The sequence below is a fragment of the Gastrolobium bilobum genome, unplaced genomic scaffold (assembly GCF_033153095.1).
Source record: "Gastrolobium bilobum isolate Gb01-03AN ecotype WA unplaced genomic scaffold, APGP_CSIRO_Gbil_v1 utg7070, whole genome shotgun sequence".
Taxonomy (NCBI): domain Eukaryota; kingdom Viridiplantae; phylum Streptophyta; class Magnoliopsida; order Fabales; family Fabaceae; genus Gastrolobium; species Gastrolobium bilobum.
This window is the reverse complement of record NW_026898279.1, coordinates 332,371-344,754: the sequence shown is the minus strand read 5'-3', so window position 1 is coordinate 344,754 and position 12,384 is coordinate 332,371. Positions and strand designations below refer to the sequence as shown.

Here is a 12,384-nt window from a genome sequence, read left to right as displayed (position 1 = left end):
AACCATTTGAGTAAAGGAATGTGTTTCTGGGTTCATAGCATGTTGGGTTATATCTGTTTAGGGAGTCATTGGACTCCCAATCGCTTTTGTACCTTTAAATTTGGGATTATGCAGAAGTTGGCTCGAATTTTTGCATTTTGTTGAAGAAGTATTCGAATACTTTTCGTGTAGTATTCGAATACTTGTTTATGGTAATCGAATACTCCTTGGAGGAGTATTGGAATACTTTACTGGGAAGAGAAGTATTCGGATACCTTTGAAGAAATATTCGACTATTGGAAAGTATTCGAATACAGTAAGGTTTGGTATTCGGATACTGAGGTATTCGGATACTGGGGGGGAAGTATTCAGATACTTGTGAGTATTCGAATACTTTAATGGAAGTAATCGAATACTTTCTGGAGACAGGGAGTATTCGAATACTCATCGAGGAGTATTCGAATACCTCCTGCAGAAAATGCATAAAATGACTTATAATGAGATGGAAAGCCTTAATCACTTAATGTAACCTTGATAGATGGTTATTGATGATTACTTACTGTATAAACAGATTGTGATTGTACTGTTTGCGGGCTTTGAGCTAGTGTGGACTCTTGACTTGGATAGTTAGCTTGCAAGGTAAGCTTTCGTGTCCTCGGTTTAGCCATGTTGTGGTTCCACCATGTCCCATGGGGGTATGGTATATGCATGCTGTGTTACATGTTTTTGATGTTTTGAAAATGCTGTTGAGCTATTGTATGTTAGTGCCTTGTGGATATGCATGGAGGTGTTCCACCTATACGGTAAGCCTGAGTATATAGAACATACAATAGGGTGAGGCTGTGGGTGAGGTGCAAGCGGTGTTCCTTGTACTACATGTAGGTATAGACGTATTCTTACATTTCTCTGGCCAGTAGATAGTGATAAACACACATGCCATAGATATATGTTGCACTACATAGTTTTGGAACTGATAATGATATAAATGCTTTTAGAACTTATATTGCACATGTAAGTGAGGTGGAAGATCCTTGATGACCCCTTGTCTTACTGAGATTTCTTGTTTAGATATCTCACCCCACGTTTGGGGAATGCTTATTTCAGGATCAGGTAATGTTGAGACCTCAGGCGGCAGGAGGCCAGAGCTGAGTTAGATTTGCTGTTATTTATGCTGACATGTTGGATGCTGGATTTGCATGCTGCTTATATGCTTATAGCTTCAGTTCATGTTTATGGAGTTTTATGTTAAGACTTGTTGTTTACGCTGTTTATTTGGTGAGCATGGGGATTGTCCATGACACATAGTATTGTTTCGTCTTGAGTCTTTTGGGAGTTGTAATAATGTATCAGGATATTGTCCGGATTACGAGATGTAATGCCGTGATTTAGATACACACTTTATTTATATATTGAGGTATTTCAGTAGATGTCTTATTGCAATTTACATACAGACGATATTTTATGAAATTGATTAAGTAATCAAGATGGTAATTTATAATGACATCATAATTGAAAAGAAAAAGAATATTCCGTATTTGTAATTAAGCACCGCTTAATACAATGTAATGATAACACTACCGGATATATATGAGGTGTTACAACGATGGCGGTGGTAATGGTGGCGGCGGCGGCGGTAGTGGTGGTGGAGATGACGGCAGTGGCTCCGACAATGGTGGTGGGTATGGTGGTTGGTGGCGGCAACAATGGTAGTAACGACATGGTATGGTGGTTGTGAAGACATCATGTTGGCGGCAGTGGCAGTGGCTGCGGCGGCGACAGGTGACAGTGGTGGTGGTGATGGTAGTAACGAGGGTGGTATAATGGTGGTGGTAGTGACAGTAATGGCTGTGACGATAATGATGGTGGTTGGTGGCGGCGACAGTGGTGGTGACGGTAGTTGTTGTGGCAATGGTAGTGGTGGTTGGTGACAATGGTGGTGATGGCAGTGGCATGTGATGGCGATGGTAGCGGTGTCGGCAGTGATTGCGATGATGGTGGTGGTGACGGTGACAGTGATAATGGTGGTGGTGGTGAAAGTGGTGGTGGTAGCGGTGGCATGGTGGTAGTGATGGGTGGAGGTGGTGGTAATGGTGGCGGTGGTATCGTGGTGGTGAGGGGTGGTGACGACGACACTAGTGGTACGATGACAGCAGCGACGATGGTGGCAGCAGTCGTGTCGGGATGATGGTGGTGATGATGGTAGAGGTAGAGAGTGATTGAGAGAGATAAATGTTTCTCATTTTGTGCCCGGAACAAAAAAGCAAAAAAAATTTGATTCTTTTTTCTGTTCCCCAGCACAAAAATTAAACCGGTTCATCCCGGGAACAAAATAATAAACCGGTTTTACCAAACGAGTTTCCTATCCATTTCTGTTCCCGGGAACAGAAATTAAAAAAGAATTGATTCCGAGAAGGTTGTCATGCACACCGTAAATTTTGTTCTTTGAAACGATTCCTAGACATGTTTGAGACATAACATCTGCATATAAAATCGTGTAAATCTGAGTAGGAAATCCAAAACCCCATTAGCATCAAATTCTCATAATTCATTTTAAAAAGTCTTTTTTTTTAACACAAGTTAGAATTAAATACATAACTTACCCAAATCTTTTATCAGTAGCTCAATTATAACAACTTTTTGAAAGTCTATTTAAAAACCTGGAGAAGGGGATTTTTAATTTTTGAAAAAAAATTAATTATTTTTTTGAAATATAAAAAATTCAAACCAAGGGGGGACAGCAAACATTTAAAAATTAAAATGTAAAGAATTTTATGGAAATTGATTAAACTTAAACCCTAAAAAATCGTTGTTAGAAAAAAGCGCAGGGTTTTAGGGTTTTTGCATAGATGAGAAGTGTTAGAAAGTGAGGTTAAGGAACAAAGGCATGTTGTGGACAGCAACAAAGCCATTCATCAAATTCCATTTTCAGAGACAGTGTCATCTTACTCTTCCATTTCTTAGAATGGCAAACCCAACATCAACAACTCAGAGGGTTTCTGCTTCCTTCTCCTCTCCTTCTGGCTCCCCTGTTCACGCTCCTCTGAAGCGCGTGGGCACTCACAATGGAAGCTTCCACTGCGATGAAGCACTTGGCTGCTTCATGATTCGCCTCACTCACAGATTCTCCAACGCCGAAATCGTTCGCACCCGAGACCCCCAGGTTCCCCTCTCAATTTTCAATCAATTTTCCTTTTTTTTTTTCTCTTGTTTGGTCGCTGAGAAAATGTGAATTTTTTTTGTTAAACTTTGATTGTTTGCTGAAAAATATGATTTCTTTTTGTTTGGTTGATGAGAAAGTGTGATTTTTTTTTTTTTGGGTGGGGAGGTTTAATTGGTGAGGAATTGTGCTTTTAATGTTCTTTTTTCTTTTCTTTTCTTTTCTTTTTTGTTGTTGTTGTTGTGGGGGGTGGAATTTGGTTGATGAGAAAATACGATATTTTTTGTTTGGTTGCTGAGAAAAAGTGATTTTTTTCCTGTGGAAATTAATGACTTATGAGCGGCCTAGTAAGGTATTAGTTAGTTTGGGAAATTTTTGGATGCTAAAATGTAGTGAATGACCCAAAAAATTGTTGTCACTGTTATGATTGTGTGTGTGTGTGTTTGGTTGCTGAGAAGATGTGGATAAGAGTGATGCTTTTGGAGTTGCTGAGGAATTGGTTAGTTTGGGGTGTTTCTTTCATGCTAAATTGTGGTCAGCAACCAAAACGTGGGAGGGACAGCTAAAATTTAGGAGAGAAATGTAAAGTTTTTATCTTGTTGCAGGTTTTACTTTTTGGTTGTTGCCTCATGTATTTAGCTACTGAATGGAGTGTAAGTTTGGGTTTTTCATAAAATCTGTTCCAAGTTTTGTTTATTTAAATTGTGGGTCTGTAGGTGTTGGAGGGTCTTGATGCTGTTCTTGATGTTGGGGGAGTGTATGACCCCACCCAAGATCGGTATGATCACCATCAAAAAGGATTTGAAGAGGTTTTTGGGCATGGTTTCTCCACTAAATTGAGTAGTGCAGGCCTTGTTTATAAGGTAAATTCCTCATCTAAACAAACTTATTTTGGTTTTGGTTTTGGTTTTATCACTTCCAGCCTATGTCATTTACTTCATTTGTACGGAGGTGAATTCCTGTGTTTTGGTGCAATAGTCTATTATTTGGGGAAAGTTTTATTCTGTATATGATTCTACCTTAGCAATTATATTATACTTTTTTTTTTTTTCTGTTGTAGCATTTTGGGAAGGAGATTATAGCCAAGGAACTTAAGGCAGATGAAGAGCACCAAGATGTGCATAACATATATTTGGCTGTTTACAGGAGCTTCATGGAGGTAATAAATTTTGAATTTTATTCTTTTCTACATGTCTCCAACTTTCTATACTTTGTAGGACCTTGCTTGGTTTAATTCTTTTCCATATACCGATTCTTTTTAATTATTATGTTCTTCTTATCGAGTAGATGCTTAGCGGAATAAAACATTCTTCATTTCTTCTTGCACCAGGATAAGGATGTGCTTCCGAATGTAGTCTATCTTCCATCTGTATCATATCTAGTTTTAAATTGTAATGAAGGAAATAGACAAAGTCACAAAGAAATATTATGAAGGAACTAGAAGAATCAAATTTAGCATCTTAATCATTACTTATAAAGTTGGAGTTCTGAGTGCTGACTTATTCAATGTTTTTGTGAACTTCTAAGGCTTCTGCAATGAGTTTTGGTTTCTTGGTAGTTAAGAGGTACATGTCTGTTGTATTTTGCATTTATACTTTGGATTAGTCCCTCATTATTTGAGATTCTTTACTGAATGGCAACTTGAAAGAGAAATTTTGTCTGGCTTTTGTTGTGGGACACTAAACTATGAATCACATCTTCTTAGGTCTTATTTGATAGTGTTATTGTTTGATTATATCAGGCAATTGATGCTATAGACAATGGAATCAATCAGTATGACACAGACCAGCCTCCAAAATATGTGAATAATACTCATTTATCCTCAAGAGTAGGACGGTTAAATTTGGATTGGACAGATCCTGATCAGTCACCTGAGAAAGAAAATGAGGCCTTTCAACGTGCCATGGCTCTTGCTGGCAGTGAGTTTCTGGATGTGAGTCTTCACTCCCGGTGCCCTTTCTCTTTTTTTAATTTTAACCCTATAAGGGGTTTAACTTTGTTCTTGTCTGTTTTACCTATTGCTTTGTTGTTTGAACAAGCTCTCCTCCCTCCTTGCAGAGTGTTCGATTTCATGTTAATTCATGGTTACCAGCAAGGTCAATTGTAATGGATACCCTTGCGGCTAGACAGACTGTTGATCCTAGTGGAGAAATTGTAGTTTTGAATAAATTCTGTCCTGTGAGTAAAAAGTTCTTGTCTCCCTCTTCTAACATTTTGTGTAACACTTGAAGTTGATTCATTCAAATTATATCTATTCACCTGTCATGTGTTTGGAAATGATGATTTGAAGCTTGAGCATGTTTGTCTACTAACATCTTGCACGTTTATGTTGAAAAATATTCTAGAGGATTTCTCATACAAATTTCCATGCAAACATTAAAAAAGATATAATTTGCAGAAACAAGATTTCTTAATCCATTTATTGAATAGTTTAATCCTGAAATCATGATTTGAAGCTTGAACGTGTATTTAGACTTGTTGAGATATATAAAAACCATTAAAAATACCTTCACCCAACACCTTAAGGTTTTGGGTTGAAGTGGTTCTTTACATGGTATCACAGCCTCGGTGTACCGAGTTCGATCCGCACCGCCCTCCACTTTCTTTTTAGTGGAATTTCTTTCTTCGCGCAGGTAGGTGGGCCTGTGCATTGTTTACCCTTCAAGCCCAGTGGGCCCTCGTGTGAGGGGGCGTGTTGAGATATATAAAACCATTAAAAAGACCCTCACCAAACAGCTTAAGCTTTTGGGTTGAAGTGGTTCTTTACATATCTGTTGGGTGAGGGTATTTTTAATGGTTTTTATATATCTCAACACGTCCCCTCACGCTAGAGCTCACGGGGCTTGAAGGATGGACAGTGCACAGGCTTACCTACCTGTGCGAAGAAAGAAATTTCACCATAAAGAAAGTGGGGGGCGGTGAGGATCGAATCCGGTATACTGAGGCTCTGATACCATGTAAAGAACCACTTCAACCCAAAAGCTTAAGTTGTTGGGTTAGGGTCTTTTTAATGGTTTTATATATCTCAACAAGACTAAAAAACTCAAATATTTATTATATCCTTATCTTATAAATTATCATGCCAACATTTAAAGCAGATAAATTGGTGGAAACAGGAACTTTTAGCCTGTTTGTGGAATTGAATAAGCTTACCAACTAGCTGGTGATTATTAGTGGCAGACTGGTTGTTCTCGATTTCTACTCCCTAGAAGATTCCCATAAGTTTAATCCAGCGCCGGGTGATTTTTACCCTCACAACACAACTAGTAATTGAAACAGCTATATTTATGAGATGAAAACAACTAGTAATTGGGTAACAAAACAACTTCCTGGATGCAGACTGGTCTCTAGCCGTTGTGTAATTATATAAGAAGTGTTATTTGATAATTTTCTCCATTATACTAAACTTCAACATATCTGTATCCTCCTTGGTGTTAGCTAAATGGTACTATTACAAGAACTACATACCGTATTATCAGAAGATGACTTGGTTTTGTTTTCTGCAGTGGAAGCTTCACTTATTTGAGCTTGAGGGGGAGATGAAAATTGACCCTCCAATCAAATATGCTCTGTATCAGGTACGTACTTTGTTTTCATTTTCTTTATGTTACATTCTGGGCTTCTAGTCTTCAAGGATTCTTCAGAAAAGGCCAGCTAATAGATAAACTTCTAGAATGAATTATAAGTTGTGCCTTTATTGGATTTGTTTTGGTTCAATTGAGCTCAGTATCACGTCTCTTGTCATTATCATACTTTTTTGGCAGCAGAATTTCAACAATTAAGAAGTCCAAATTCCAAAATAATTAGAAAATGAGCTGTTTAGCATTTCTAAATTCCAAATCTCTAGCCTGATGTTGGGGTCCATTTGAAGGCTTGTAGCCTAAAAATATGGTCTGATTATTAAATATAAAAGTGGGGGAGGAGACCTGAAAGAAAAATTAAACTCAAACCCCCTTGGTTTAAACTTAAAGCCCAGAGTTTGAAAAGAACATGATGGCAAGCTGACAACTTTTCTAAGAAGAGGTGGATATGAATTTAAAATGGATAGAAATAATTAATTATGAATTATCAGGGTAATGCTACCATACTAGGCTGCATGGTTCTTGGTACAGTACCCGTGTGTGCTGTTACTGCTACTAATACAGTGTGGCAAGTTTTTTAAAAATTATGATAAGGATGAGGGCAGGCTTTAGAGCAGTGATAAGGTTACTCTTTTGTGACTGGAATGTCATGGGTCGAGTCTGGGAAATAAGCTCTTTGCAAAAATGAAAGTGTGGGAGCTTTGTGCACCGGAGTTTGCCCCTATGCTATCCATGTATAAAATTAAAAAAATATAAATTTCTTCACATAATAATATTTCAACTCAAATTTTTATAAAACAAAAACATGTAAAAGATGAAAATGTGGTCAGTAAGTAAGGATCAAATGAGAGTATAATTTTGGAGCCTACCTGTTCTTGGGCCTTCAAATGGGACTCAATATTTGGCTAGAAGTTTGGACATACTTAAAATACCATTTTCTTACTATGTTGGATTTTAAATGTTGAAGTTCTGCTAATAAAATACTCAAGTTCCTGTATCACCAGCAACATAATTTTTTTAACCGCCTCATTTAGGTTGTCTAGTGAATATATCTCCGATTTAGGATTTTTTTAACATGTCAGCTGATTTTCTCCACATGTACCTTTCTCATTTCCCTTTACAGGATGAGAGAAGCAAACAGTGGCGCGTGCAGGCAGTTGCAGTATCTCCTGATAGGTTTGAGAGCCGAAAGCCTCTACCCTCGCAGTGGCGAGGTTTAAGGGATGATGAACTGTCAAAGGAGGCTGGCATTCCTGGTTGTGTTTTTGTGCATTCCAGTGGATTTATTGGTGGAAACCAAAATTTTGATGGTGCCTTGGCCATGGCAAGAGCTGCTTTGAAAATGTAGGCAAAAAGGGTCACAGTGAATCAAGTGCTATCATCCATTAATTTTGCATGATCTTTCAGAATACATTTTACTGATTGCATTGATGACTCAAGAAGGGGATTGGGAACAGTAGCTGAAAGATAGTTCTATATTGAATTATTAACTTCTTTACTGATGTGGTTCTACCTTACCCAAATTTCTTTCAATTTCAACCGTGTATGTATACTTCAGGCATTCTGGATACTGCTGTGTTGATCATTGTCATTGATTTTGTTGTTAAAAGTATTGTGCCTACAGCACATGAATTTCTTGTGTCTATTTTGTTATATGTAATGTTTTAAAGCTCGGCGTGTTTATTGACTCGGTCTAGATACTGTGTCATTGGTTCAACCAGTAGGTCATTGGTTCAACTAGTTTAATTAAATTTATATTAAATTATATAATAAATATATTATAAGGTGCATTTTGACCAACAATTGAGAGTAGCCTCGGGGTAAGTGATAACTCTATTCATTTCCATAGGTTGGGTTTGATTTCCAGCCACAGTCAAAAGTGGAATATTTTGTTTTAAATTTATATTAAATTATATAATAAATATAAGGTGCATTTTGACTAATAATTGATAATAGCCTAGTGGTAAGTGGTAATATTATTCATTCCCATTGGTTGAGTTCGATTCCCAGCCACAATTAAAATTGAAATATTTTTTCCAATTTTATTAGCTTGACTCGCGAGTCACTTATACTTGGCCGAATTAACCGGTCTAAATTGATTCAATTGCATGACCTTCCTTAACTGGATGATTTATGGAAGCACTTTTTTGCTGCCTCATTTTCTTCTAAAATTGTCAATTTCAAGTTGAATTTAAGTGTGCATCTAGCATAATGTCATAAATATCCAATTGCATAGAGGTAGTAAACAACTATGTTTATCTTGGTGCGAAAAAATTATGAAGTTTATTTTTATTTTGTTAAGAAAGTATGTTTTTGGTTCTCAAACTAGTCAATCATGAATTGATTTTTCATTTGCAGTTTTTCATTATCATGATCAAAGTTTTGTATCTCCTGATGCGTGATTCTTGACAGCATTTGATGATTGTTTTATTAAAACTGAATGGGTCAAACTGACATAGAACACTGCTCAACTAGCTAACATATTGCTGCAGTGAACGGAGTCTGGAATTTTTAAGACAAATATCTGTACTTAAATCATAGAATTTCCCTTTTCATAACCATTAAAAGGTGAAGTCATCCATCAATTTATATATTTAATTATTATAAGGTTCAAAAGTCATCCATCAATTGCCTGTTTTGCTTTAACAATGTGTTCCCATTGAAGAGTCAATTGGAAGGTGAGGATTTTTTTAGATAGCAGCCGCACTAATTACAAGTTCCTTTACTTTTTGACAATGATTCAATTCCTTTTATTTCAAAAAAATAATTTGACTAAACTGCTGGTCAACAAAGTGGGCAATGGGAGAGATATCCCTAATATGAGTTTTGTAGTGTTTGAAGCGGATTATATATATATATATATATATATATGAAAAATTTCATTTTCACCCATTGTAATTTTGTGATCTATCATTTGATCCCCTGTGGTTTTAAACTTATCATTTAGATCCATTGTGCTTAAATAATTTATCATTTAACCCTTCGTGGTTTCAAACTTTCACTTAGACACTTTGTGATTAGAAAAATTTTCACTTAGACAAATTGTGGTTACAAAAATAAAAAATTTAAAAAATAAATATTTAAAATAGATGTTCTCTCTTTTTTATTTTATATCCTCACCTAATGCATTTAGGGTTTAAAAAATAAAAATGAATTTTGAAAAAATGCACTTATTTTTATCAAGAAAATAAATTCAATTCAAATCAAATATTATTTTATTTTATCTATGTTTTACCCTATATCGTTATAAAATTATCTAAAGAAAATAAATATCTTATTTGATAATACATATTTAATTTATCTAAAATAATATTTTTTTAATTTCAAATATATTTAAAAAAATAAGATAATTTATAAATTAATTTCTGAATAAATAACTTGAAATATTTTAAACCATAAATACATTACATGAGGATATAAAATAAAAAAGAGAGAATATTTATTTTTAAAAATATTTATTTTTTAAACCACAAGGTGTCTAAGTGAAATTTTTTGTAACCACATAGGAGCTAAGTGAAAATTTGAAACCATAGGGGGTTAAATGACAAAATATTCCAGCACAATGGATCTAACTGATAAGTTTAAAACCACATAGGGTCAAATGATAAATCACAAAATCGCAATGGGTGAAATTGAAGTTTTCCCATAAAGTTTTCCCATATATATATATATATATATAGAAGTGTGCAATGAGAGAGTCACTTTTAACATGTATCTGATAGTGCTCGGACCAGATTAAATTGGAATAGAAACCAAAAGAATGTGTGCAATAGGAGAGTCACTTTCAATATGAATCCAACAGGATTAAACCAAGACGTATAAGAAAAAAAAAAGTGTTAAATGTCCATTTCTTAACAAATCAAAGTAAATGGGTGGGCCTTTATATATTCCTTCTTCATGGCTTGCAGTTTGGCTTGAACCATGATATTCAAATATTCCTTTTTTTTTTATTTTTTTTTTTTACCAAAACTAATTTTATACCTTAGCGATGGAGATACCAAAACTAAAAAATATATGAATATTAAGGGTGGAGCTATTGACAGTTAGCTTACTTTGTTTTCTTGTATATTTTTCTTATAACTTTTGACCTGAACGACTACATCAAAAGATAGAAGCTCCTAACGACAGTTATAACATTGAAAACCGATTGTCAATAAATTGAAGTCCATGATGCATACTAAACCTTTACTTGTCACTCTTTATATATATATGAAGTTTAGAATTATTTTTGAAATGAGTACGGGTTTTGAAGCATCGATAAGGTTATTTTTTATGATCCACATATCATGAGTTCGAATCTAAAAAATAATATTTTTTTTTAAAAAATACAAGGATAAAATTTTACACAATCAATCTTGGCTCCTATTCTCGCAAGTTGAGGAGTGTTGTAGATTGAAATTTTCCCTATTAAAAGCAACACTCCAAGATTGGAAATTTTAATAGCAAGTGGAGATCGACCTACGATAGACTGAAAAATGTTCCAATGAGGAAATCGCTCAAAAGTTGGTAGGGCAAGTGCTACTGGTCAGTGAAGAGGACCTAAATAATAAAATAACAAATTAACTTTTTTAAAGTTTTAAATAAAGATAATGAAAAATACCATACAATTTAAAAAATTGGAGAGTGTGAATAGTATATTGGAATGCCAATAGTCCCACTCAAATAATGAATTGGTTAGTTTGATAGACACCTTTTTAATGACCTAAAACTTAGTCTAAATAAGTTATTCTTCACGAATGAAAGATTATGTTCAAATTCGGTAAATAGATTTTTTATAAAAATGTGAGGTTAAGGTTATGTACAATTAACCCTCACCCTTATAAGTAGGCTAATTCAAATTCAAGCCCTGCGAGTATGTAGGAGGAATAAACAGTAAAACTCATTGTTTACTTATTGATTTTGACCAAGTAGAACCTTTGCATCATCCAAATATGCTATGAAGGTGTCATTCATTGGGGGGCAGTTAAAATCATGTGCTGCTGCAAGATTATTGCTTAGAAGAGTTAACAGTTGCCATTGATGTTTCTTGTGGGGAACAAGTTCATAAAGTTGCCTTATTAGACGTGAACAAGTCAGTGATAAGTAAAAAAAGAAATTCTGTGAAAGTGGTTGATACCATGAAGTTTAAGGCCAACTTTGCAGAACAAAAAGGTTAAAAAGCTTATAGAATTCAATAATGGATGACAACAAAACCGAATTCGAGAGCCAATATTCACCTTTTAATTAAGGAGAAATTGTTTCACCATGAATGGAATACTTCAATTCTAAACAGCAACTTAAAGAAATAAGGAAACAAAATATGATTAAAATTGTTGCTCTCAGCTCCCAGGTAGCCCTCTTATAAAATAATTGAAGTTTGTCACAACTAAGAATTGGAGTCATTGTTCTCACAACTTCATAAAACACATTAGTAATGTTCAAGAAGGGAAAAATAATGTCTATAATATGCTCTAGTTGGGATCAGATAAGACATTTTCAGTCCAATTGTACAAAGTAGACAAAAATTTAAGCCCTTGAAAGCTAATTGTTTCATCAATTCTTAGGACACAAGAAACTAAAGAAGTAAGCAAAATTGTTCATCTACCTATGTCATGAAATGAAGGGAGATATTATGAATCAAGAAAATGGGTGCCAATGGGGGACATAATCAAAATAGAAACTTCAGTG

At 35.1% G+C, this 12,384-nt stretch overlaps 1 protein-coding gene across 1 annotated transcript; it reads left to right on the top strand.

Moving 5' to 3' along the window:
* Positions 1-2,809: 2,809 nt before the first annotated feature.
* Positions 2,810-8,360, top strand: LOC133314424 (uncharacterized). The gene is made up of 7 exons (XM_061515903.1): positions 2,810-3,139; positions 3,853-3,999; positions 4,197-4,295; positions 4,878-5,069; positions 5,195-5,314; positions 6,643-6,714; positions 7,841-8,360. Exons 1-7 carry the CDS (start codon positions 2,864-2,866, stop codon positions 8,063-8,065), a joined length of 1,131 nt encoding a protein of 376 aa, XP_061371887.1. The 5' UTR covers positions 2,810-2,863; the 3' UTR covers positions 8,066-8,360.
* Positions 8,361-12,384: the final 4,024 nt, after the last annotated feature.